Source organism: Vicugna pacos, chromosome 11 (genome assembly GCF_048564905.1).
Source record: "Vicugna pacos chromosome 11, VicPac4, whole genome shotgun sequence".
In the NCBI taxonomy this organism is placed as follows: domain Eukaryota; kingdom Metazoa; phylum Chordata; class Mammalia; order Artiodactyla; family Camelidae; genus Vicugna; species Vicugna pacos.
In genome coordinates, this window is record NC_132997.1 from 73,729,878 (window position 1) to 73,757,819 (window position 27,942).

The 27,942-nt window shown below is 45.7% G+C and overlaps 1 protein-coding gene and 1 long non-coding RNA gene across 2 annotated transcripts in view; one reads left to right on the top strand and one right to left on the bottom strand.

The window, feature by feature from the left end:
- The window catches only part of TLL2 (tolloid like 2), a 115,804-nt gene that overhangs the window by 80,122 nt on the left and 7,740 nt on the right, over window positions 1-27,942 (bottom strand). Inside the window, exon 2 of the mRNA XM_006210577.4 lies at window positions 12,987-13,097. Coding sequence (XP_006210639.1) covers window positions 12,987-13,097 — 111 coding nt within the window. The remainder of the gene's footprint in view (window positions 1-12,986; window positions 13,098-27,942) is intronic.
- Window positions 18,890-19,716, top strand: LOC140699824 (uncharacterized). The gene is made up of 2 exons (XR_012078071.1): window positions 18,890-19,159; window positions 19,541-19,716. It is a non-coding gene; the product is annotated as an uncharacterized lncRNA (long non-coding RNA).

A 27,942-nucleotide genomic window follows, 5' to 3' on the forward strand; every position in this document is an offset into this window, starting at 1 on the left:
GCCCCTTACTCATTCATCCATTCATTCCTCCCATCATTCAACACACTTCTACAGGGCACCTCTCTGTGCCGAGCACCGTACCAGGTGCCAAAGACAGAAAAACAGATCAGATACAGTCCCTGCCTTCAAGAAGCTCCTGGCCCTGATCATAATTGTATAATGATGCCTAGATTATAATTATTTGTGGACCAAGTCTGTTGTCCCTAGAAGACACTTAACTCCTTGAGGACTAAGACAACATCCTGCTATTTCCACTGTGTGGTTTCATAGCAGATGCTTAGCAAGTATGTCCTTTTGGACTGGTCTGAATAGGACTAATGCTTGCCTATGTTATCTCAGTTGTCTATATTCTTCCTGCACCTGTGTGGGGAAAGAATTATTATTGTTATCCACATTTCACAGATGAGGAAACTGAGGCTCAAGGAGATTAAAGCACTTGATCTATGGTCACCAGCTGGTATGTAGCAGAGCTGGGAGGATCTAATGCCCTGCACTTGCTCTTTGCATCATTGCTCCGTCTCTTAGTGTCTGACAGGAGCCAAGAAGGAAGGAAAAATCCCAGATAGTGAAGAAAGGGTCACCTGCACCCAAGGGTTAACACTTTCTCCCTACTCTGTAAAAAGTTCTTCAGAAGAGTCATACATTTGTCCTCATAGAACACCTTAAAAGGATTTTATCACTTGGCCTTTGCACAGATGACCAAATGACTGATCAAGATTTACATATGTCTCAAAGTGCAAACCCCATCTATTGGGTCACAGAGAGAGTCGCAAGGGACTCAGAAAATCAAAGGAGGGAAGAGCAGGCCAAGCCCTCTGCAGAGAACTGGAGGAGAGACTCAGGAGAGGACCACGGAGCTCCATGGTCTGTCTTTGACCTTTTGGGACAGAAGTCAGCTCAGTTCGAGAAGTGCAGAGCAATGGCTTCACTGTTAAGAGGTAATATAGGAAAACAGAGGTTAGGGTGACTAGTGCTTTTTCTGGGTGATGGCATATGGCAGCGAGGTGAAATGATGCTTTGTTTCAGAGAGGTTAAGATCTATTAACGGTCCCATCCCACTGATTCGCTGGGGCAGGAGGAAACTGCTGATGTCATTGCATGTGCCGGGTCATAAACTACCCCTGCAAGATGCTGTCCTGTCGGACTGTTTTGTATTCCACCCCCCCGCCCAGTGCCATCCAGAGCCTGAGACAGGGCATGCTGTATTGCAAGGGGGTGCCAGAGATGGAAAGTTCAAGGAAAGGAAGAAAAGAGGCTCCAGAAGAATGATCTTCTTCCAGACTACCAGGCAATAGCTGAAGCCTAGGACCCTCCTCCCTTGATGCAGAAGAAAGAAGCAACCCTGACCAGTGTCCTGGGACTTGAATGAAGGCCCAAGGATGGTGTCTCTTGCCCACTGGCCCAATATGCAAACTCAGATGCCTAGGCCTAGAGGTGGGGGTCCAAACAAGGAACACATCAGTGTGAAAAAGATGAATAGGGAGTAGTGGGGTCTGCGGCAAACTGCAGAGCACCTGCTCCTCTGGAGTCCAGCCCATTGTTACACAACTCCGTTGATTATTGCCATGTGGGATTGCTGGACCAGTGTGGCCAGATCTTCCAACTTTTCAAGAGAAGCCAGAGTTCTGGATTTTTATGGGAAATACGATTTTTAAAATTTGGCAGTAAATTAAAAAAAAGAATCTAAGCACTACAAAACAAACAGAACACATCTGCAGACCAGATCTGGCTGGTGGGCTGACCACTTAGGACCTCTGGGCTGCAGAGTGAGTGGGGAAGCTGTGCCTCTAGGGGGCTCCCCTGTCAGGGAAGACAGGAATTCCTCAGGGGATGGCAGCAAAGTCCAGGATGCAGGAGGGTCATGGAGAACCTGGGAAGTAGAAGCCAGGAGCAGTAGGAAAAGGATGGGGGCTGTATAAAGTTCAGAGGCACAGTGCCAAGGTCAACTGGGGCTTTTCCCTCACTGTTTGTGGGCAGATAGTTTCATTAAAGGACACCAAAGAGAAATAAGATGATGGAACGCAGGATGAGATTCTATTGGCAAACTCCACCACCATCATCACCTTCTCTCTCTGGACCTCCTTGGAAACCACAGAAATAATGACCTGCAGACCTCGGTGTAAACAACCCTAGAAGCGACGAGACTTTGTCCAGGCCTTTCTGCACTTCAACCACAGGTTAGCATGGTGGAGACGAGTTTCATCCCAAACTCACCGCAGGCCACCTGCCACCCCTCAAGCTGCGTCTCCAGCTCTCCCGGTCCAGCTCCTTGTCACCAGTGCACAGTGAGCCTCATCCCTCACGCATTTCTGGGAAGAGAGGCAGTCCGACCTTTCTCAACCTCTTCTCTCCAGCCCACTGCTGTTTGTTGTTTTCTAGATGGGACAAAGGGAGGTGACAGCCACATTGCCCCCAACACCTGTGGGAGCCCCTTGTAGGGTCTCTGGAAGATCTCAGGTTGGATGCAATTTGAGCAGATTGTTCTAAATTTCCACGAGGCATCACATGAAGGATATCTAATCAGCCATGCACACAGCAGACACCATGTGTTGAGTCCCAATTCATTCATCACCCTGTAGGGGTGCCCAAGGGTGGTCACTTGGCAAAAGAACTGAGAGACTCACTCTTAGCCCTCAGGAAGCTTAAAATCCAATCCTCCATTTTACAGGTGAGGCAGTCCGATGAGGTGAATTGACATGCCTCGCATTGGATAACTGGAGGATTGTGGCACTGGTTCTGTTCAAAAACAATTTAGTTCATTATCATACCTAATAAGAAAACACTTGAGTAGTAAATGCACTTGAAACAAAGGTCAGTTTCCAGCTGCAACAAAATGTACACATCCAAGAGAGGCCAACAAAAACAGGAGAAAAGGTGCAAGAAAGCTAAAAATGCTGTGTTAAAATTTTTTAGGGAGAGATTACTTATTGGATAAAAGCATCCTTTATTCTGTCAAAAAGGATTCACTGCAGGTTTCTCTTAAGTCAGGGTAAGGAATATTGTTTCTAGCTAGGACACTAATACTGGAACAGTTGATTGGAGGGCTTTATTGTAAATAAAAATCCTTTAAGTATGGTTTATTTCATTTTATTCTGCTTTAGAGATCACCTACTATTTCAACTACGAACAAAAACCAGAATTTTGTTCAATAAATGCAAATGAAAGCACACACTATTAACAGAAAGAGAAAACAGAATTAGACTAAGGAGAGCCAAAGAGTGATGCTTGGGGAGGTGAGGCACCACCTTTCTGATGGCCTGAACTGAGAGGCAAAGGTTAGGTCCCCACCTGTTACAAGCCACACTCAGCTCTCATGAGGCTGTGCCCCCAAATTCCATGTATTAAGATGGCTGATGGGAATGCATAAAGTATTTCCCCCTGAAATGAATATAAATGCAAAGTGAGTGTGAGGTTACCAGGCTTGGCCCCAAGACCAGGTTAACTCCAAAGAAGTCTGCCTCCACATCTCCATACCTAGGAGGTCAAGTCACTCATCTGTCACCTCCGCAAACCAGAGCTGCTCCAATCCTTCATTCCTTCCTGTGCTACAGACACAGACCTACCACCTGCTTCCATTATCACTTTGTTTCTTCCTCCTGCCTCCCTAGGGAGCTGATCAGCTCCCTTTACACTCTGTTCCTTGGAGATTTCTTCCACTCCTTGGGCTTCCCCAGGATCCCTATGTAGGTGGGCACCATAGGCATTCAGTGGGAAACACTCGAGAAGAAGGATCATGGTGTAGACTCGGCATGGTGGCCATGATGGGTCAGGTGCAAAAAGAAGAGAAAAAGCAAAAATGAGACACTCTGTGGTCCCTGAGAGAAGAAGCCAGCCTTGTTCTTTTCTCTCCAATTTCTAGTTGAGTCCCCAGAAGGCCAGCTCTTCTGCTTCTGTCCTTAGGCAGCCATGGGAATATACCCTTAAATAAACTCTTTTATGTGAGCTTTCTTGAGTGGGATCCTGTATCTCAAAACTGAAAGAACCTCGCCTAGAGTATCAGGCACTAAACTCCTGTTTGTCCTGGTTTCTCAAGATAATCTCCCAATTTTGACTCAGGCTCCCAGATTCCAGGCCCATGAGGGGTCCTGGGATAACGGCTCCCTGGATGGGTGCCCAAGGATGGTCACTGCCCCTCCCCAACCTGGCTCTGCACCCCGTTGGGACTCCAAGTGGACTCCCAGCCCAGTTTCTTCAAATTCCGACAAATGTGATGACAATAAAAATCAACCTAAAGGTGTATTGACTTTTCCCAACACTTCAAGTTCACAGTGAACTCTGGCTTCGATCCAAGATATAAGTCAGCCTCTGAATGAGGCCCCAGGGAATGACATGATAGAATCCTTATGTTGCATTCTTTTTCCCTTCCCAGAGAGCAGATGTGCACTTTATCAGATGCCTCTTTATCATTTCAAATCATCTTACTAAATTGAAAACTTTATGAGCAGAATAACTGCCAGGCCTAGTCCGGTTCCTGCACCCCAGACCTTCCCTCTTCACCCAGCTGCTGATGGCTGTCTGTGCTCCGAGCCAGCCCTGTCCTCGGTCAGCAGGGTTTAAGGAGTTTGGGCTCAACACTCGAGGGGCTCAGCAGCACATCATCTTTGACCCCGATTTTGATCTATGGGATTCTGCTTAATTTCTGATCCTTGTCCCCATTTTATTCTCTCAGGCCATGTCTCTGCCTTGCTGGCCTCCTTAATACCCTCTTTGCAGGAAAATCCAGGGGTCCTTGCCTTGTCCTACTGAGCTCCCGCATAGCACTGGAACTCTCTGTGAGTTCTTTTAAAGGCCTCTCTGATGCTGTTTGCCTGGGTCTCTGCCTTCACAGGAACATTCCTGCGTCCTGCTCTCCCATCAGGTCTTATGCCCCAGGCTGAATGCCCAACCCCAACCCCTGCCTGGATGACAGTCGTCACCTGGGGCCTTCTCTCCAGGTGTAAGTTCCACCCAGGGGACCATGCCGCTTCTGGGAGGTTGGTGGTGCCCCACACCAGCGAGCTCTTTGGGTCCCAGGTCCCACTGCTCCCACAGCCTGCCCCATTCCTCCCGTACTCTCAAAGCATGACCATAATCATTTCCGTCATTAAAACTCCATCTCGGTAAAGGCAGAAGAAAGGGTGGGTACTGCTGCATCCTTGGTGTGAATTGGTCCCCAATTAACATCTGCTACTTGAAGGAAGGAGGGAGGGAAGTGAGAGAGAGTGAAAAGGACTCTAAGCAAGAAGGTGGTGTGAGAGGGTCAGCAGAGCTGTGGGGCAGACACGAGGGGAGGGCAGGGCATGCCAGAGTAGCAGTGCTGCCATAGAGATCAAGTTCTCGACCATGGAAGCCAAGGCGAATTCTCACAGGAGGGGCAGGGGTGACATGGAGCTGTCAGCTGGGCAGGAGGAGGTCTGCAAAGAGAAGGGCTGAGGGGAGCCCTGGAGGAGGGAGCAGAAATGCCGGCACCCCCTCTCTGGTTTGGAAAAGACCTAAGGACCATATTTTCCACCTAGGGATCTGTATGAAGGGATCAGGAAAGGTAAACTATTGTCTGCGTGGCCAAAGGATACTCTTTTAAGACACTCCATACAAGGCGATCTGGGCTTGCCCAGCCCGAGGGCACCACCCCTGAGCACGAGCTTTGTTTCCATTGCTGGCTCAAACTCCAGGCATCATATACTCAAATAAACAGTCCTAACCCCAACTGGCCTGGGGGAGCAGAGGAGCAAGGACACCATCATGCACTCCTGAGGCTCCATCCACAACTCACAAGGGTTTGTCTGTGCCCAGGCTGATGCTGGAATGGAAGAGGGAGGGCCAGGACCAAAGAAAGACAAGTCACAGCTGGTGACAGTCTAGTGGACGCAGCAAGGCACACACTGAACGGCAACCCGAGTCAACAGAGGGCAGGATGAGGGCGTCCCCAAAAGGGCACGAAACCCGTCCTTGCCTTTTCTCATCATCTCTCAAGGGTACAGTTGGGGAGACCAAATCTTCACAGCTCAAGGTGACAGGGTTAGTGGTGATGCCAGCAGCTGTTTCTAGAAGCAGTGCAGTGTAGAGGCTAAAATCAGCCTTGGACATTACACCAAATTAAGTCGCAGTCGTGGCTCTGCCAATAATTAGTTGTGTGATCAAAGTCAGGTTACCTATCTCTCTGAACATTAGCTTTCACGTCCGGAGGTACTAACAACATCCACCACATGGAGCTGTTGTGTGAAGATTAACTGAGATCATGTACGTAGGGCATTTAAGACATAATTAGCACACAATAAATGCTTGCTCTTCTTTTTGTTGTTGCTATCAAAGAAGAACCAGCATCTAATCCACTCTCAGATCTCTGTTTGGCCAACTTCATGACCTCGAGTTTGACTCAGGAGGACTAGAGGAGGCTTTGTGTTGCGGACTGATAGAGATTTCCCATGTGCTGGTGAGATCTAAATCCAAGTATCCCACCAGATCATGTTGGGGGCAGCCCAGCTCCAGAGACCCCAGGGAGGGTGCAGGCAGGGAACTGCAAAGGAAAAGACTTCCAAGGCATCTCGGGAGTGTGGAGTCTGGGACACAGAGGTGGGCCCAGGCAAAGAAAAGGTAGAAGAGCCAACCACGTGGCTACTGTTTACTGAGCACCTACCAGGTGTCAGACTCTGGGTTAAATGCCTTATCTACCAGACTTCCCCGTCCCACCCCACAAGACAGGTGTTAATATCCCACTTTATAAATAAGGAGTCCTCTCGCAGCTAATCAGTATGGAGCAGAGGGGCCTGCCTGACTCCAACATCCACACCTTTCTACACTGCAGCTCTACAGGATCCAGGATGTCCACGTGAGAAGACCATCTCCAGCAGAGTGGAATCAGACAGAAAAGGGGGACTGTGGACCAGTTTCATAACTTGGGAGTTAACTTCTTGAAATTGCAAGCAAAATTGTGTATGTACCTTTTTCTCAGAGAAGTGCTGAAAATATTCTTCAAATTCTCAGAAGGGTCTGCAAATCACAAATGTCAAGTACAATGTATGTAGAGAAAGAAAGCCCCCAAGACCTTGTTCCAAAGCTCTTGAGGAGACAGTGGGAAGAGTGAGTGAGAGTGCCCCTGACAGCTTCCTGTCCCTCTCCAGCTGTCTAAGCCAGTGGTCCAGCAGCAGAGACCACCAGACCTCACAGGGATGGCACTGGCATTGCATGATGTGAGAGACAACAGCCTTGAATCCAATGAACTGCTCCAGCAAGAGTCTACCCTGGTGTTCATCCGTACACACAGGGCATTGCCCCTTCTACAAGATGTCACAGAAAGCCACCACTGCCCCCATTTCTTTCTGGACACTTCTCAATTAGCAGCACTCTCATCACCAATAAAGAAAATTAATGAAAAGATGAAGCCATGTCCACCAAGCTCGGGGAATGTCTCCATGGGAGCAAAGATGCAAAAACCACAGCCTGTTGATGGGGCTGCTCAAAATAACCCCACCCTCAAGGACCTCAGAGCTAAAACTGTGTTGGGATCAGAGACGTGTTGGGTCTCTTTTAGACCCTCAAACCTTGGAAGGCAGAGCCCAGAAACCCATGTAATACACCTGGGTCTCTCATGGCTATGCATTAGCATTTCGTGCCTAGATTTAGATCCTTGATGCCCAATGGCCTTTGCTTCCTCTCTTTTCTCTGGCCTGAGACACCAGAGCTCAAGTCCAGAGCTCAAACTGGCTCAAAAGAAATGAGGATGTGGTTTTATGAGGCTCTCTATTCAGAGGGGAACGCTGGGGCAGGTGAAGGCAGTATGTGCTCCTCCAAGTCACAGACAGACTAGGAAAAGGAACTCAAGTCCAAGTCTCTGTGGGGTCCACCACTGAGTAATGAGGTCCAGGGAGAGGAGGCAAGTTATCTGAACTCATGTCTTTGACTCTCTCCGGCTAATTTATTATTTTGAACTCAAATGGCCAAAACATCGGGCTTATGTGGATGCCTTACACAGACAGCAGGAGTTTAGGAAGTGAGGGTTTAGCACAAGGTTAGTTTCTTAAATAGAGATGGACATGGCCCAGTGGCTCAGAATAGACAAGGCGGGAAACGACAGCTTCCATCAGAGCCAGGAAGTAATCAAAACCACTTCCCCTTTCAGAGTCTTCATTACAAAGAGCAAGAAATCAGATCCATTACCCGGATGGAGGTAACTGCAAGATGAGATTTCCTCTCCACATTTCCAGACATTCGCAAAGAGGAGAATCTTCAACTTCACATCCTAGACTCTTTAGATAAGAAACAAACAAAAAGTCCGAAACATCAACAGCACAGGCCTTTCCTCCACATCTTGTGTGGGGGTGGGGGTGAGGGTGGGGGGTGTCCCAGAACTCAGAATGGGGGCTGTCAGGTTCTGCACCACCTTGAAGAGGATGCAAGAGGATGGGAGAGTGTGTGTGGTGTGTGTGCCTGCGTGTGTGTCTGGGTGTGTGTCCCGCTAAGTACTTCCTTCACTACACAGCTAATCCGATTAGTAGCTTTAGAAAACTCTGCAATGTTAATTCAAGGGCCCCATTCATAGAACAGCTTGGCCCATGCCTGCCCAGGACTCCCATTCTTCTCACTGCAAATAAAATGCACACAGAAGGACTTTCTCTCCCTGAAGAATGCGCTCTTGCCTCCTTGCCCCCACACACATCCCAAAGGCGGCTGCCACTTCCTCTGGCAGCTCTCATGGCAGGGGAACAGGTCTGTCTGCACATGGGTGGAAATATTGCTCCCCCATCCCCAGCAACAAATAAGGTTGATTTTAACAGCTCTTTCAACCCCGATGGCCTCTCAAGCCAGCAGCTGTGCTGAGTAAAGAGGTGTCACAAATCCCACCAGTTGTAGGGCCCTGGGTGAGTCTTTGGCTGTCTCTGGACCTTCATGTCTTTTTTCCATGGAATGAAGACTTGGAGCAGATGGCGTAGCTGGAACTGAAGGCTGGAAGAAAGGACCCTTGGGGCCTGTACAGACACGACGTCATTGTGTTTGGCTGGAGGATGCAGAGAGGGACGGAAGCTGGATGTGCAGGTTGTGGATGAAGCGTGGAGGGCCTTGGGGGCCAGATGAGAAATGTTTCTGATGAGTGAGAGGGAGCCACAGATGGGTTCTAAGGAGCAGAGCTGTATAAGTTTCCTAGGGCTGCGATAACAAGTTACCATAAAGTGGATGGCTCATAACAAATCTATTCTCTCACAGTTCTGAAGGCTAGAAGTCTGAAACCAACGTGTTGGCAGGGCCATGCTCCATCTGCAGGCTTTAGGGGAGACTCCTCCTTGCTTCTTCCTAGCTCGTGGAAGCTTCTGGCAGTCCTCGGTGCTCCTGGCTTGGAGCTGCATCATCCCAGTCTCCCTTTTCACACAGCATCCTCTCTGTGTCTCTCGGTATCCTCCCCTCTTCATCCAAGGACTCCAGTCATTGGATTTTTAGGGCCCACTTTAAATCCAGGATGAGCTTAAGGTCCTTAACTAATTAGATCCACAAAGACTCTTATTTCCAAATAAGGTCACATTTTGAGGTTCCAGGTAGACATAAATTTGTTGGTGGATGGGGAGTTATTCAACCCAGTACAGTGGTTGCAAAATCAGATCCAGGAGCTCATCTGGAAGGATGGGTAAGGAGAGACTGGAGGCAGGGAGACTGAGGAACTAAGCTAACAGCGAGGCTGCTCCCTGCTGGGGTCCCAGAGCCCTTAGTGGCTTTTTCGTGGCCAGCACAGTGCCCTGAGTGGGCCCTTAAGCCACCTCGGGCACAAGGTCTTTGCTCAATTCCCAGTCTAGAAAGACTCCAGCCTACTTTCCCAGGGCTGGCAAAGGAATGACTACATGCACCTCTGTTGTCCTCCGTTCCTTCTAACTGGCATCTGGCAGACAGGTTGGTATAAGGGAGAACACACAGCCTGAGATATGGGAAACTGGGGTTCTGGTCCTGGTTCTGCCACTGACTGAATTTGGGACATTGGGCACATCTAGGAAATGATGCAGACCAAGTCGCTTCTAGGGCATCTTTTCATTCTGCAACCAGGAAATCGGCTCCAAGTTCACAGAATAAACCTGGGAAAAGAGACCTTCAGGGCTGTACTGCATCCCACCCTCCTCCAGGGATTTAGCCCTCTTCCTATTCCCTGCACCCCCCCCCAAAAAACCAGGCATAATTACTAAGGCTTGGAAATGAGATAACCGATATCTAAGAGTACATCCTTTCACACATTTAGAAGTACAAAGAGCGGATAAAGGTGTGGTTCCTTTTTAGCTTTTTTTTCAATCCAAGCAAATATTTAAAGATCTATGCACAATGTTGTTCACACCAGCAATATTTTTAATAGAAAAAAAATATAGAAAAAAAAGGAATCTATCCTCATGCACCTCTGTATGGATTAGTTCAATAAATGGTGGCAGAGTTGTACATTAAATGTGAGAGACCACAAAGTACTGCATGAAAAGACATCCGTGATGTGGTGTTAAAGCTGCAGGTTACACACGAAGGTATTAAGAAAACATCCTTTTACATTTAAAAAACACATGGCCCGCGCACAGTAAGGCTGGAAGGAATCCAGCAAACAGATCATGACGGCGACCCCTGGGGTGGGGATAAAAGGGGATTTTCACTTTCTGCTTTCTACGGTTTTGAGCTATTGGACTTTTTTTTTTTTTTCCTTCACAGCCAGCAGTATTAGTTTAATCAGCAAAAACAGTTTTAAATATTCCCATTCTGAAAATAAAAATAACTCTTTTAGATAGTCGCAAAGTACTATTGGCCCTCAGAGAAAAGTGATCAGGATAAAAATCACCCTGCCATAAAAACACACCCCCAAAAATACATATCTCAGGCTTGGGGAGGAGGAAACAGCAGAAAGGTACATGTTTCAAAGGCTTCGTGCCCAGGCCCCTAAAGTTCCTACCAGTATGTAGCAAATCTACCATTCTCCACTTTAACCCTAAACTCTCCCAGGTAAGTGTTCTTTCTACAAATTCTACTACAAATAATGAGGAAGAGGAGGCAGAGGTGATACTTAGTGAGCATTTCCTGTGTGCCAGTTACTGTGCTCAGCATGTCACAAGTATTCTTTCCTTTCGTCTGCATGACGTTACTCTGAGGTAAGGATGACTACTATTTCTATTTGACAGATGAAGAAACTGAGGCCTAGCTCAAGGACTCATGCCCGGGCAGTCTGACGCCAAGGCCTGCTGACAGTGACCAGCGCGTCCACCACCTTCCTGGGAGCAAAGCCTTGTTGGACTCCTCATCCCTTAGGCCCCTGGGAGACGGCTCCAGGGCCTGCTGGTCCCCGTCTGCCTCTTCCTTCTCCCCTCTCCAATGATGCTGGCCAGGCACAAGGTGCTGGGCCACCTCTGGGGGTGTCCAGAGTGGAATATATGTGGACTCTGCCTCCTCTCAGCTCACAGGGGAGAAGGAACGAGAAGACAGATACTCAGGTTCCTAGAACATGCGACTGACCATGGCGGCCTTGGGAGATGAAGGCAGGCTGCTAGGCTTCCCTTCACTGCAGCATTCTCAGGCCACCTTCCGGGCAGGCAACTCTCCAGCAGCTGGGCATACAGCTAGCAGGGTGCGGGCCACGACCCAGCCTCTCTCTGGGATCCCCATGCTGTGCCATGGCAGGTCCCCCAAGGACAGCAGGAGGAACCCTGAGCATTCGTGATGGTATCTGGGCAGGCCCAGAGGGTGTGAGTGGGGTCCCCAGGCTGGAGAGACTAAGACCCAAAGGCCTCCTTGGATCCTGCATGGTCACCTGTCCTGTTTTCCAAATCAATATGTACCCACACAGGTGTAATCAGTACGACCAAGTGGGAAAATTGACCGCATCTACTAATAACTTAAGTACATCCCGTGACCCAGCAGTTCCACTCCTGGGTACACACATGCCCAATGCAAATGAGTGCATGTGTCCACTGAAGGGTATGTAGAAGAATGTCAGTACCAGCTTTAGTTATCATAGCCGCAAACTGTAAACTGTCCACATGTCTGTCAACAGAAGAATGCATAAAGCCCTGTCTGCCTGGCGTGAAAGGTCTCCTTGAAGGCAGAGGTCACAGTTTACTTTCTCCCACCAGCACTGCATTAGGCCCATGCTAGTGCTTAAAAGGGGGTATAAGACTTCAGTTTTGTAAGATAAATGTTCTGGAGAGCTGCTTTATCACCTTGTGCTTGTAGTTTATAATATTGCTCTGTACACTTAAAAATGTGTTAAGAGAGTAGATCTTACGGTAACTGTTTTTACCACATTTTTTAAAAAATCCTTGAAAGAAAGGAAGGGAAGGTGGGCGGAGGGGTTGCAGGTAGCAGAGACAGTGCAGCATCAAGCACACAGCTTTAGTCACTGAATAATAAGCCACCATCAGCCACACAGCTCATCAGCCCCCACAGCTCGGCCCCCTGGGCTGCTTCTGAGAAGAGAGATTCCACACAAGGGAGGCATCTAAGCCCAGTGGGCAGGATGGGGAGGAGAACTCAAGAGACCAGTCCCATTACTACTCACCCCAAGGTGAAAGCAAGGAAGGAGGCTGGGAGAAGAGTAATCAAAGTCTGTTTCCCAGCCCCAGGGGATTTTCTCCTGGGTTTTCAGCCAAGCAAGTGCACAGTACCCCTGAGCAAGTAACCTCCCAGTGCTAATCACTATTAGCATCACCATTAAAGATGCTCTCAATGGAGTCCACCCTGGAATTCTCTCCAGTTGGAAAGTGCTGGACCTTGAGGCCAGAGTCCTGAGAACCTATTCTGAGGTCCCGTCTGAACTCTCTAAGCTCAAGTTTGAACCTTTGGATAAAGAGATAAACAAAGATTTTCTTAGAAGGATAAGCAAACTTAGAGGCTTCAGCTCTACAGCCTGCAATGGAAAAGGAGGAGTGACCCTTCTGATTTTCCAGCGACAGGCGGGCACTGGACTGACAGGTCACATACTGATGACTTGGGGTACACATCTACCCTTGTTGCAGTCCCCGACCCGTCCCTCCAGGGCAGGGGTAGGGGAACATAGTACTCACCTGTGCTGTGTCCTGTTTCCTCCACAGACTGCTTGACCCAGTCATGGGCCTTGTCGATCTGAAATAACTTCAGGTCCTCTTCATCTAAGGCAATGTCTCCCCAAAAGACAGCTGGGAAGAAAAAACATAAGTGGGTTGATTTAAGCTGGAGATCAAGAAAGGAATTTACTAGTGGTCCAGAGGGCACTGGATGCTGAGTAGCAAGCTCTATAAATGACAGTCCATCCAATCAAATTTCTCCTTGAGCCTAAAAGGTAGGGCTTGTTGAGAAAGAAGAACAACAGCTAATAATTCTGTGCATCAAAGTCACATGGCTGGGACCAACCACCATGAAGATCAAAGGCCTAGGTCTGTAAGGTATTTTGAAAGGCCACCCTGTCTTACTGTCACTATAGGCAGCTCTGGGCAAAACCACCCCACAAAGACAGCTGCTTCTCTCTTCTTCAGAGTCCACAGGATATAAAAGAAAAAGGATAATCTAATAAGTGATACTTTTGTTCACAGTATTTGCTGCCCTTCCCTGGGAAAAGATTTTATTTCTCTGCCCCATTGACGTCAGGATTGGCCATTTCACCTGTTCTGACCAATTAAATGTGAGAGGAAGCTTTAAGAGCTAGTGCATGATTCACCATGTCCTCTTGCCCCTTTCCCAGAGGACAAGCAATGTCCCAAATAGAGGTGACTCTGTCTCCCTAAGTTCTGGAGTAAACATGATGTGGAGAGAGGGATGGCAGATTAGGGTGGGTATGTAACATGAATGAAGAAAATAAAAACCATATTTTTATAAGTCTCTGAGATTTGTGGCTCTTTGTTACTGGAGCACAACCTTTTTATCCTGACTAATACTGACTATATCCTGACTAATTGCTATCAGCAGTAGTACGCTATTATAACAAAAATCCATTGTCTTTGGGCCAGGCAGTGAATGTCAAGGAAACTTTTACTGAAGGCTGGAAGGAAGTGATCTATGTTACGCAGTGATAAAGTATTTGATAAAACCACTGCCCGCATTAACTTGGAAGGCAGATGATAAACTGAATGAGCTTATGGCTTCAAATGAAGAGACTGGGAGTTAGAATGTTAGTAGCATGCCTTGTTTGCCAGTAGCTGTGTTTGAAAAGGTACAAGAAAGATAAGGGCTTTAAAAAGAATTGGGCATGGAGGCATCATTCACCCTGATTTCAAACTATATTACGAAGCTATAACAGTATGATATTGGCATAAAAACAAACACAGAGATTAATGAAAACAAATAGCCCAGAAATACACCCATGCACAAATGGTCAATTAATTTAGGACAGAGAAGCCAAGAATATACAATGGGGAAAGGTATCTTCAAAAAATGGTGTTGAGAAAATTGGACAGCCACATGCAAAAGAATGAAACTGGACCACTATCTTTCACCAAACACAAAAATTAACTCAAAATGGTTTAAGACTTGGACATAGGATCTGAAACCATAAAACGCCTGGTAGAAAACATAGGCAATAAATGCCTTGACATAGGTCTTGACGATGATTTTTTTAATATGATACAGAAAAGCAAAAGCGACAAAAGCAAAAACAAATAAGTGGAACTACATCAAACTAGGAATCCTCTGCGCAGCAAGAAAACCATCAGTGAAAATGAAAAGACAATCTCCTGAGTGGGAGAAATTATTTGCAAACCATATTCTAATAAGATGTTAATACCCAAAATATATAAAAAAACTTACACAATTCAATAGCAAAAAACAAGCAATCTGATTAAAAAATGGGCAAAGACATACAGATGGCCAATAGTTACACGAAAAAATGCTCTACATCACTAGGCATCAGGGAAATGCAAATCAAAACCACAGTGAGACATCATCTTATACCTGTCGGAATGGCTGTTATCAAAAAGACCAGAAAAGCAAGTGCTGGCAAAGATGGGGCAACAAAGAAACCCTTGTGTTGGTGGGAATGTAAATTGGTGCACCCACTATGGAAAACAGCATGGAGGTTTCTCAAGATTAAAAATAAACCCACTACACTGCACTGCACTAAACCTTTCTGTCATGGTGGGAACACTCTATACCTGAGCTCTTCAATATGGTAGCCACTAACCAACCACACGTGGTTACTGGCACTCAAAATGTGGCTAGTGTAACTAAGGAATTGAATTTAAAATTTTATTTTATTTTAATTAATTTAAATTTAAATTGCCACATGTGGCTCATGACTGTATTATAAATATACAATATAAATAATATAAAATAAAAATTTAAATAATATACAATATAACATAAATAAGGTAATATAAAATAAAATACTAAATTCTGTTTCAAATAGCAGCCAAAAGCATCACATATCTAGGAAAAACCTTGACACAAAAAGTAGTGTTATGCTGAGAACATAAAATTCTACTAAAACCTATAAAAAGTGATTGACATGAAAGGAGAGATATATACTATGTTCCTAAAATGTTCTTTCCAAATTAATGTGTAGTTTTAATACATTTCAATCAAAGTCCCAATAATTTTTTATTATTGATAAAATTATATCAAAGTTCATCTGCATAATTAGGTGATAACCGTCAAGAAACCGTCATTTGACACCAAAATATGTTATAAGGCTTCGACAAGCCTGCAACATGAAATAGTCTGGAAGCAATCCCTAGGCTACATGAGAAAATTCATATATAACAAAGGAAGTTTCACCAATTTGTGGAAAGAGAGGCACTAATCAATGAATTATGCTGAAACAAATGAATTAGCTCTTTAAAGAATAGTCAAGTTGGCTTTGAATGTCATACTACACACCAAAATAAATCCCAAATAAAAGTATAAAAATTTTAAAATTAAATCAATAAATTGGCTGAACAGTATTTAGAATCAAATGAGCTAAGTCTGTACATTCGAAGCACACAGCTATGGAGTTTTTACCAAAAGGCAAAGGATAGCCCATGGCAGTCTCCGAAGAGAAGACTCTCAGAGGATTCCAGGTGATAGTACCTGGGTAACTTTCTTCTTCCACCACCAACGCCTGGCTACTCAAAATGTAATCTATAGATGGGCAGCATTGACCTGGTCTTGGAACTCGACAGAAATACAGACTCCCAGGCCTAACCCAGACCCGCCAATTCAGAAGCTGCATGTGAACAAGATCCCCAGGTAGATCGTGCGCACAGTGAAGTTTGAGAAGCTCCAACTCAAGGCACTAGAGACTTTGCCTCCTTCAACCATGCCCCCAAGATCAAGGCCTCTCCATGCCTCTCATGGCTGTTAATGAAGAGGTCAAGCCAGGCAATTCTCCACAGAAATGTAGGATTTGAATGGATAGGCCGTAGGAAGCACCTGAAATGCACATCAGTGAAGATACCACCTGCTCCAGTCTTGGCTGACCCCGCTGGACCTCCAACCTGCAATTCAGGGAGTTGTCACCAGGTGGTAGTGTTTTGTTACGAAGTGTTTTGTTATGAAGAGTATTTCAGGAATAGATTATGAAATACAATAGGAAAACTGCTTTTCAGAAATCAAAGATAGAAACCTTTAAAGTAGTCAATAAAACTTTAAAGCTATTGTATAATAAATTTGAAAATATAAAAGGAGACTACTTTTAAAGAAATACTTTCTAATGATACATCATCAAGAGTGTGCCGATATTTAACAATTGGCTGGGGGAAGGGACAGCCTCCTTTCCCTGGTGTAAATACTCCCACCACGGCTGACATCAAAGTCACAGGATGTGGAGTTGGAGGATGTCTGTACCACTGGCTCTTCCAAGCAGGTAAGCGCCAGCTCCAGCACTCCTCTGTAATAACAATAATTATCTGTAAAGTCCCTCATGGTTCCTAGAGTTATATCATGTTTCCCATCTAATCCATGAGCCTGACCTTCAAGGCTGCAAAAGATGACCATGACCCAGTCCTTTCAGGGAAAGGCCCCATCACTGCAGCTCCCATCTCAGGGTCCTCACAGCACAGCATCTTGCCCTCTGTCTTCTCCCCATCTACAGCCGAACAGGGGTATTTTCTCCCAGGGATCAGGCTACATGACTTCTATACATTAACCTCAAAGGAATGCCCAGAGAGGAGGTAGGAATTGGCCAAGGTCATGCAGGCAGGGTGAGGCTTCATGAGTGTTTCAAGTCAAAAGAGGCCTCCCTGATTCCCAAATTACAGCCCTCCTCAACCAGAGTTTCACATTCTAAGAAGGTAATAAATACTATTTAAACTCCTTTCTTAAATAGTCAATATAATGAAACAGAAGCAGATTCACAAATAAGAAGAACAAATTAGTGGTTGCCAGCGCGGAGCAGGAACAGGGGAGGGGCAGCATAGGGGTAGGGGGTTAAGAGGTACAAACTAATATGCATAAAATAAATAAGCTACAAGGATATATTTTATAGCACAGGGAATACAGCCAACATTTTATAATAACTATAAATGAAGTCTAATCTTTAAAAATTGTGAATCATTATGTTGTATACCTGAAACATACATATCATAAGTCAACTATATTTCAATAAATGAAATAAACTGTTTTCTTTACTGCAGGACTTCTCAGAGCCTTTACAATCCTAAAAAATATCACAACTCTCCAAGAGAAAGAGAACGCAGCATTTCCCAACATGGTTGCCCTGAAATTTCTCTTCACTGAATCTTCCATCCTAAGGAACACTTTTGGGAGACTGCTGCACTCCTCAGCAGTCCCCCAGGAATTACTGACGCCTAGGACTAGAAGGGGACCCAACCCACCATATGATGCCTGAGTGGCCTCTTCTCACACACCTCTGGTGACAGGGCTCACACGCCCTTCCAACACATGCCCCTTCATCTTGGAACAGCTCTCTCTGTTGCTTCCAAGTCTGGTGTTTTCATTCTTCTCTCAGGACTGAGGCACTGAAGTAAAGTGCTGAGCCCGGCCACCCGGTACAACTCTGAGAAGGGGGTGGGGCTTGAACGCAGGCCTCTTGGCTCTAAACTTGGAGTTCAGTTCCCTGCCTTACCCAGGACCCAGGTTCTAGAATTGAGATTCAAGGTGGGGGCTGATCTCAAGGTCAAAGGTATGAGCTCCGTTTCCAGATGAGCTACTGGCCTGGCCAAGACTGGACAGCCCAGTGGGGGTGCTTGGAGGGGACAGAGAGCAGGAGGCATTAGCCAGAGGGACCTTCACTCTCTGCCCCACCTGAGATCCCAAGAGTCTCATGGTGAGGAGGAAGGGTCTGGGGGTGTTAATTGACCCCTGGCTTGGGGCTGCAGAGCTGGAGAGCTTGTGAGCAGGCAGAACCCCAGTCAGAGGGAGATGCCTTCAACTGTACTGTTGCCTTCAGTCACCAACCACACCCTCCCCAAGACTGTTTTCTGGCCCCACCTCGCACCTTCCAGTCCATCGCAGTCACGGCCCTGTGCCTCCCCAGGGCTCACCCCAAAACTGACAGAGTCCTGGATTTACTCTGTGGGAATGGCCTCCAACAGGTACTCACCTCACCTCATCTCACCTCCACCAGCCAGGCCATTCCCTGATTTCGTTTCCACACTTACAGCCCAGCCTTGCAGGACGTTTATTTTCCTATTAGCTTCCCACTTATGGCGGAATCACAAATGTTCTGCAGTGGAGCTGCATCTTGGGACACGAAAGGCCCAAGTTAAAGCAGTATGGAACCACTGGTCTATACCAGGAAGAGGGAGTTTGGATGCTCCGTGTGACATTGGGCAGGTCACGCTTCCCTTTGGTGGCATTTTCCTCACCCATACAAGGAGACAACTGAACCTGCTGAGGGTTTCTCGAGGCAGGGCCACAGACCACTCTGTCAGAAGTGCCTGAGGAGAGCATTGATATGCAGATTCCCCAGGCCCCTCCCACATCTATGAAATCAGAATCTCCGGGGACAGGGCCTGGCAATATGCGTGTTAAGCTCATGCCCCGCCCATCCCCACAGGTGACTCGCTCCCACCGAAGTTTCAAGACCAGTGGAGTGGATGTCTCAGGGTCCCTCCAGCTCTAATGTTTAATTTCACCACAGCTTCTATTAGAGAAACGTAGAGCATCCACCCAGGGCCTGCTGTTTGTCCATCCCCATAACAAACCACTCAGGAAGGACCTTGCTGACGTTCCGTGAGACAGTCATCTAGAGAGAAGCTGAGATTACCAGAGGAACTAAATCTGGAGCCTTCGAACCATTGGAATTCCTCTCAGGAACCAGGCTGAGGTGGGGTGGAGGGGCCAGAGGCGGGGAGGGTTACAGGGAAATCCTACCCAGAGACACATTTAGTTCACTTCAAGTTTCCAGCAGAGGGATTTAACAGGTTTAAAGCAGTTTTCTATGAATCTTTGTCAAGGGAGTGTATGTACAAACAAACAGGGAGGGTTTTTTTTTAGTAAAAAGTTAATCGGCTTAAAGTGTGCAACTAAATAAGCAAAGCTTACATTAAAGTGACCCACAGAGAAAGGACCCCATGGAAAGAAAGTTCTAGGAAATACAATATGGCCTCTATGTTCTTTTGTAGTTCCACGCTATAAATATTCATGGGGCGGTGTTAATGGGGTCCACAGCTCTATGCAACCACAATAGTTTTTTGTTTATTCTCAGGACCATGAACTTTGAAACCATGAACCTAAATTTCAGGATTCTGCATTCAGGCGCGTCTGCAGAGCGGGAGGGGAGAGGCTCAGGCCTGCGGAGGACAGAGGAGAGGAAACGGGCGAGATGTGAATCATGCCTCCTGGATCTTTCATTTGAGATTAAAGAGGAGAATCTGTTTAGTATGGGAGGCTTCCTGTCTCCAGGGTCTCCAGCTGCTCCAGCCTGGGGAAATGGCCTTCACAAGGCATGGATGGCTTAGTCACTCAAGCATATGGCAGAGAGGGGTCCGGAGCTGGGAATAGCGTAATTGGATCAAACAGATTTGTTGCAAGTTTTACATTGAAGACTTAAAAAAACTACACTAAATCATGGAATTTCTAAGGTGGAGAGAGTTAAAAAGTCATCTAAGAAATGTCCTTGTTTTCCATATGAGGAAACTGAGATCCAGGAAGGTTAAATGACTTGCTCCAAATATTACATCTAGGAGCCACATCTGCTGACTTTAAACCACTATTTCTCCCCTTCACCAGGAATGACAAATATGAGACAAACACGTGTCCCTCTTAGGCCCTCTCCGCCAGTGCAAATATCCTTAATTAATCACTGCCTTCTTGTCCACTGAACCTGGACACAGCCTCCAAATCCATTGCAATGCAGTCTGCAGAGGACCAGCACGAATGGATGGAAATAATAGATGAATTGGGAACCTATTTGCCATCTATGCCCTGCAACATGCTGGCAATGTCCATAACCCATTGGCTGTTTGTTCCAGCTAAGAATTTTCTATTCAAATCCATTTAAAATCTGATCTTAGGGGTCTGAGAGGACACAATAGAAACCTGAGAGTCCATAGGACTTTCTGTATTAAAAGTCAGTCATGAAAAGATGCTCAGCATCACTAATTATTAGAGAAATGCAAATTAAAACCACAGTGAGGTATCACTTCACACCCATCAGAATGGCTATCATCAAAAAGTCTACAGATAGCAAATGGTGGAGAAGATGTAGAGAAAAGGGAATTCTCGTACACTGTTGGTGGGAATGTAAGCTGGTACAGCCACTATGGAAAATAGTATGGAGTTTCTTTTAAAAATGAAAAATAGAACTACCATATGATCCAGCAATTCCACTACTGGGTATATATACAGAAAAAACAAAAACACTAATTCAAAAAGATTCATGTACACAATATTCATAGCAGCACTATTTATAATAGCCAAGACATAGAAGCAACCAAAGTGCCCATCAACAGGAAATTGGGTTAAGAAGATGTGAGATACATACATACATATATATATATATGTATATTATATATATATGTATATAATGGAATATTACTTGGCCATAAAAAGAATGAAATACTGCTATTTGCAGCAACATGGGTGGACCTAGAGAATATTATGCTTAGTCAGACAAAGAAATAAGTCTGACAGAGGACAATTACTATATGGTATCACTTACATATGGAATCTGAAAAGTAACACAAATGAATGTATATACAAAACAGAAACAGACGCATAGATACAGAAAACAGACTGGTGATTACCAAAGGGGAGAAGGAAGGGGAGAGGGACAAATTATGGGTATGGCATTTCTAGATACAAACTACTATATATAAAATAAATAGGTAACAAGGATATACTGTACAGCACAGGGAATTACACCCATTGTCTTGTAATAACCTATAATGGAATATAATTTGCAAAAATACTAAATCACTGTGCTGTACATATGAAAGTAACACAATATTGTAAATCAACTATACTTCAATTAAAAAAAATTTTTTAAAAAAGGTCAATCAGGACCTAGGAGAGCACCACACACAGATGGATACCACAGAGGAACTCAGCTCTGAACACTAATTCCACCTTAAAAGAACACCCAGTCCTGCCTTTTGCCTTGGCTGACACCACCCCATTTTACAGAGGAACCAAAAGGGTCCGTGTGGCAGGTAGGCTGGTGGCCACCTTGCTCAAGGCAGATATGGTCTCCTGCCTGGCCTCTTCACCTATATTTCAAGGGGGTTGCACCAATGTATTTCAGAGCCATGCCACAGCTTGGCTTTCCAAACAGGACTCACCTGGCTTAAGAAATACATGCTCAGGTAATTTCCCAGAAAACAAAAGATTGGCATGAGCAGGTAGGACATATCTGCAAGGCTACTTAAGTTCTATAGCTCCAAATACATTTCATCTCACGTGCCAATCCCACTCAACTGGTAATGTTTTCTCTGAGTGCTGTGAGGTGACATGGACCTACAGAAAAAGGGCCCGTGATCAATTAGCCATGCCTGCCACTGGCCTGGGGCAGGAGTGGCATGGTAGGTGCCGCACATGGGCCATTTCCAGATTTATGTTGTAAAGATACTAAAAATAGCTCCATCCACATAAATGAATATCTGCAGCAAGACCTGAGCTATGATTCAAGTTATTCTTTTTATACTTACTTCCCACTCTCTCTGCCCTGCTCTGTGCCCAGGAAGGCTGATGCTATGGACCTCTTCCTCCAAGGTCTGCCTGCTCTCTGGCTTCTGGTTGCATTCAACCGGGAAGAGACCCTGGTGATCAGAGGCAAGAAGGGAGAGAAATGCAGGCATTTCTTCCCTGCTTTCTCCCTGCTTTGGTGCCGTGTCCCTTGGCCACTTTGCCTCCTGCACAGTTCCAGCTCCTGTAACACTGCTCCCTCCCCTGACCCTTCAACCACAGGGGAGACTTGCTGGTCTCTGGATGTCTCATGCTCTTCTTGGTTCCCTTAATTCTGCCCCTGTAAGGAGTCCCTTACTTATATTGCTGGCTTATATTGCTGTTCTAAGAAAATCCTTGCATTATTTCCATAGCCAAATAGGAAGATGGCATTCTGACTGGTAAAGTGAATGGCTACTTTGGCCTAAGGTAACACAGCTCACTGCCTAATTCCAGCAGTATATGACTCACCACTCTCTCATACCTGCTGTTTTCCCATAGTCTAAGCTCACACGGCCTCTGCTGAGTAACAGAGAGAAGGGTGCAGTTTAGGCCCTAAAAGCCAGAAGCTTCCTGGGCTCTAATTTTGCATTTTATGTGCCTGATTCCAGGGTCAGGCATATCTCATAAGCCCTAATATTTCCACTGTGTAATGATCTCTTGTAGAGCATTAAGTTACCAGTGCAATTATGGAGGACTCATTCTGAAGACAAAAGCCCACTGGAGACCCAAAGTCGTGCAGAGAGAGGAAAGATACACTAGGTGGAGAGTAAATGAGCCCTGGGCTCCACCGCCTAGGCATGCCAGCAGCTATCCATGTGATTCACGACGCATTACTGCCCCTCCAGGCCCTCGGGGTTCTCACAGGAAACACGAAAAACAGAATAAATAATCCCGAGGGTAACGTCCAGCTCTAACGTTCCACAAGACTTGACTCTAAGATCTTACCGTGTGTGTCTAGTAAATGTTCATCAGTGGTAATGGGCCTGTCATCATTTTGACTAAATTCTCTTCATTAAGGTCCAGCAAGTGGCAGAGATTGCTTATTGTCTCCCTTCTTCCCTAGTTATAGGACCTGCAATGTTCCATTCCAGGCCTTCCAGAAGAAGTATTTCCCAGAATCCCCTATGGCTATCTGGTCATGTGACTAACTTCCAGCCAATGAGAGGGAAGCCAAAGTGGCAAATGGCATCTCCTGGGAACCTTCTTTCACATGTCCTGTTTCTTTCCCATGCCTGTGTTGTCAAGACTGTATGTGTGATGACTTGAGCTCTGGCTACCATTTTGGGCCATGAAGACAAGGGCCTCAGCTTAGGGAGAGTGGAGGGGCAGGCTGAAAGGGGTTTGGACCCTGGACGACTTCCTGGAGCAGAACTGCCATATTGGCCACAGATTGCAGACCTCCAGACTTTGATGTGAGAAAGAAAGAAACCTCTAACTTCTTTAGGCCAGTGTTCCAGCTGTCAGTATATTGCCTTTCAGCTCTAAATCCACCCTTCTTTGTCATGCTTTGTGATACAGGGGCTGAACCCTGAAACGTTTCTCCTTCGTCAGCGGGCACATCAGGCTTTGTCAGTAGAGGGTACTAGAGGGACACCACAAGGGAATGGGACTTCTCTTCCTGGCTCCTGTAGTCTCATCTTTCTTGCTTCGATGGAGTGGCTGCCAGCAGTGTTCAGGAGACCCAGCTTGAAGATGCCCAATCTTCAGAGTTTTGCCCAGACTCCAATGGGCAATTCCCCAATTGTCAGCCTTTTTGCAGCATCTCAAAACTTTCAGTGGGCCACAGCCACATTCCCTCCTATGAAGTTATAGCCTGGTGGGGGGGGGGGAAGGGGGTGAACTCTTCCACATTTATTCCTTCCCTAATAACTGCTACCTATATCTGTTATTCCTGTTTTCTTTGAAGTTCTCTCTGCCTCCTTTAATAGTCAGTCCCCTTTTGCTAGTTAATAATCCTTTATATTAAATTTTTGAATTACTTCTCAAATTACTGATGTGGATTCCAGTCTCCCAACTGGACCCTGATGGCCACAGCCAATTAACATGGGTTCATTACTACCAGTTTAACCCAATCTTAACTGACAGAGCCATGCAGTCATCTCCATGGAAAAAGTGAATGATAGGGTACAGAATAAACTTCCTCTTTTTAAAAAATCTTCTCTCCCAAAATTATTTGTGAAAAACATGATAGATAAAAGGTTGAAGTCTTAATCTTCAATGGTTCCTACAAAATGTTTAAAAAATGACCATCTAATTTGAAAAATGAGCATAAACAGAAAGAAAAATAGTCCATAAACAAGAAGGAAAAAAAGCCCGTAAGTAAGAAATGCACACAGTAAAAGAAATACAAATGGTCAAAATATATTTTTAAAAGTTCAGAATCATTTGAAAAAGAAATATAATTATAATATAAATGCAAGTTGAAGAAATTGTAAATTATTTTTCTCTTATCAAACCAACAAAGATTTTAAAAATTAGAATACAGAATATTAATAAGAGTGCAAAGGGGTGAAAAAAAGTTGAAGGGCAATTTGAAAAGAAGAATCAGAAGCCCTTAAAGCATCTATGCTTTTGACCCAGCAATTCTAAGGGTAGAATTTTTTTCTAAAAAAATTTTTTTAATGTACATAATAATCTAGCAACAAGGATGACTCCAGCATGATTGTTTATAAAATCAAACAATTGGAAAAAATCTATGTGTCCAACAATAGGGGATTAATTAAATTAAATTAAACAACAATATACAATGATGCACAAAACAACTTAAATTGATGCTATACAAGTAGATTTATTACATAAGCATCTTTATTGTCACAGAAGGAGGTTCATGGTACTAAGTGAAAGTGAAATACAAGCAGGTTTAAAACAATATGTACAACGTTTTTAAAAAAAACAACACATATGTATAGAAAAATTTGGAAGAATATACAACAAAGTGTTAACAACAATTACTCCTAGGCCATGGAATTACCGGAAATATTTACTCTTGCTTGCTCTCTGTATTTTCTAAATGTTCTCCAGTGAATATGTATTAGCTGTGTAATTAAGAAAATTGTTTTATGTTAAAAAATAATCTTCCTTTCCTGCCCATCTCAAGGGCACCCCAAGGTTTGATGAGCATCTTTGGATGAACAGCCAAAGCATTCCCGCTATCTCGCCTTGACTCTCGATGTTTATTCTATCTGAAATGCCTTTCTCTGCATTCCACCTTCTTCAAATCCCGGCCAAGTTCAGGTCTCATCAACCCCCTTACAAGGGAGCCTTCTTTGATTGTCTTACGGTGATTGCTACCTTTTCCAAATCCCTATGGTATCTCATTTGCTCCATTTTTCATCTGGCAAGTATTTGTTGATCACCCAGCATGTGCCAGGCACTGTAGTGGTGACTGGGAAATTAAATGAGTCTAGTTTCTATCCCCTGGAACTCATTGTCTGATAGGGAGACAGACACTGAGCAAATAAATAGTCCCACAATGACTACACCCTGTTTCAGACTGCATACTCTGTTAAAAACATGCCATGAGGGGAAACAAAAGTGATGAGAGATTTAAGAGTGGGGACCTGATTGAGGTCAAGCCTAGGGGGGCCTCGGGGCGAAGACTGGGGAAGGACATGTAAGTCAAGGAGCAAGGGGGCAGCCAGGAGGCAGGTTCAGGTACCATCGCAGAAGCCCACATGAGAGCCAGTGGGGTTTAGACCAAATGGGGCAGTAAAGATAGGGAGAAGTAAATGGGCTTAAATTTGGAAACAGAATTGGCAGGACTTGGGTTGGACTGCATAAGAGGTAGAGGGAGGGACCCGTATCCAGGATGAAGCCCCGTTTCTGGTTGAAGCACCTGGCGCCACCACCAGATACCACCTGGCACCTGCCAGCACAGGGCCCAGACCTCAGCAAGCCACAGCGGACTCTGAGCTCAGGCAGAGGATGGGGAACCAGTGACAGCTCAGCAGGGAGGAGAACTGATCCAAGGAAATGAAAAAAAGTTGAGGCAGAAGGAAGCCTGCTCCTGTGGGAAACTGGCTTGAGCCAGTTTCACATCAACTCAAGGCCAGTAACCCAGGTGGGAGGAAGGAGAGGAGGCTCGGTGCAAATTGCAGGATGAGCCAGGAGATAAGTGGCCCAGCTGGTGGAGCGGGCAAAGACTCGGGGCTGAACATCAACACTCAAGTGCTCGTGCAGGCGAGCTTGAGAATATTTATTGGTAATTGACAGAAGTGGTTAGAGGGTGGCGTGATCACAGATAGGTCTGTAACCAATCAGCAGGAAAGCTCGGTTCCTGTTGCTATGTTTGCTTCCAGGCAGAACTGTATTATGAGCGGGCTAAGAGCATACCATGAGAAACCTGCTTCTGTGCATTTGGTTTATCTATCATCCGCTCCCTGCTTCATGGATGAGAGCGAGCGAGCTGTGAAGCAATAAATTATCACTTGCCGCATGCTCTGGGTCCCAAGAGAACTCTGTGCAGCCCTGAGAGGGAGAGATAAGCCTACACAGGCTGATGAGAGATTGTCACTTATAGGGAAAGTCTTAAATGGGGAACAATACCAGGACTAATCATAACAGCAAGGAGCAGAGCTAACAATTAATGATGCTCACTAAACATTTCATGTTCATGGCCTTATTCAATCCTCGAACAAACGTATTTGATGGGTTTTCCTATCATTCCCATCTTCCAAATGAGGAGACTGAGGCTCAGAGAGGTTAAGAAACTTATTCAAAACCACACAAGTAGTGAGGACAGAGGCAGGCTTCAGGCCATGGGCTACCTGATGCCAAAAGTAGTGTCTTCAACAGGATGTTCCACTGCTCTGGTCTGTCACCCAGGCTGCCACTCACACAGAGCCTCCTTAGGAAACGCAGGCCCTCTAATTCCTCTCCCTCTAGGGTGGGGAGAGGGGCTGGACCCATCGTCCTCAAAGGACCTGACACCCATGCACTTCCCTAGGCCTTCTGGGAAAGGGATGGAGGAACAAAGAGGGGACAGTTACATTTCAATATCTTGTATTATTCACTTATTCTTCCCTACACTTTGGGACTGAGGGTACTTCGAAGGCCAGAATTACCTCATCCTTGTTGGGTTCCTAGCCAAGACTGAGAAAAAGGTAGGGAGAAGGTAGTGGGCTATGGTACTCCGGGGAACAAGTGTACAAACATGACTTTCAGACTGGGCAGCACAGAGATGCTTGCTAACTAGAGAGAGCCAGGAAAAGGGGGGCCGCTCCAGGGTTGGAGAGGCCATGAGCTTTGAAGGGAGAACAGGGGTTTGAGGTCCTTATCCAACCACTTACAAGTTCAATGTCCTGTGCAGGCTTAGCCCAGCCTCTCCTCTGTGCAGGCACCCAGACTATGTCCTGCAGTGCCTGGAAGATCATAAAGGCCCTGAACATCTCCTGTGAGTGCTCAGATCATCTCCTATTTGAAAGCCCAATGAAGAGAACAGAAGAAAAGAGCTTTGTAAACCATCAGGTGTGGCCTGAAGCTCTAAGGCAACACTGTAACCACTGTGAGAGTTCATATCATTGCTCTTCCTCTTAAGAAACATGGTGAGGGGTAAGACGGCAAAGATTTGGGGACCAATGAAGTTACAACCTCTATTCAGATTGCTTGCCTATCTGTGGCAGAAGGATATGCACTGCCATCAGATGTGATGTGGGCCCAGGTCCTGCTGGCACCTCAGCTATTTGGACCCTGGAGGGATACTTTTGGAAAGAGGAGTGGCTGGGAGGAACCTGAAGGCTCCATCTCAACGCCATTCACACCGCTCCAGTCAGGGGCTAGCTTTCCAGGTGGGGCCTGGACAGCTGGTTGGCTTGCAGTACATGGAACCACCTAGTCTACTATCAAAGAGCCAGTGAGATTCATGGCAGATTTGTTTTTAGAGCAAGTTCTCTGGGTGTAGAGGAACTGTCACCATTGGCGTTGCTAGGAAACAAAATTCTGAAA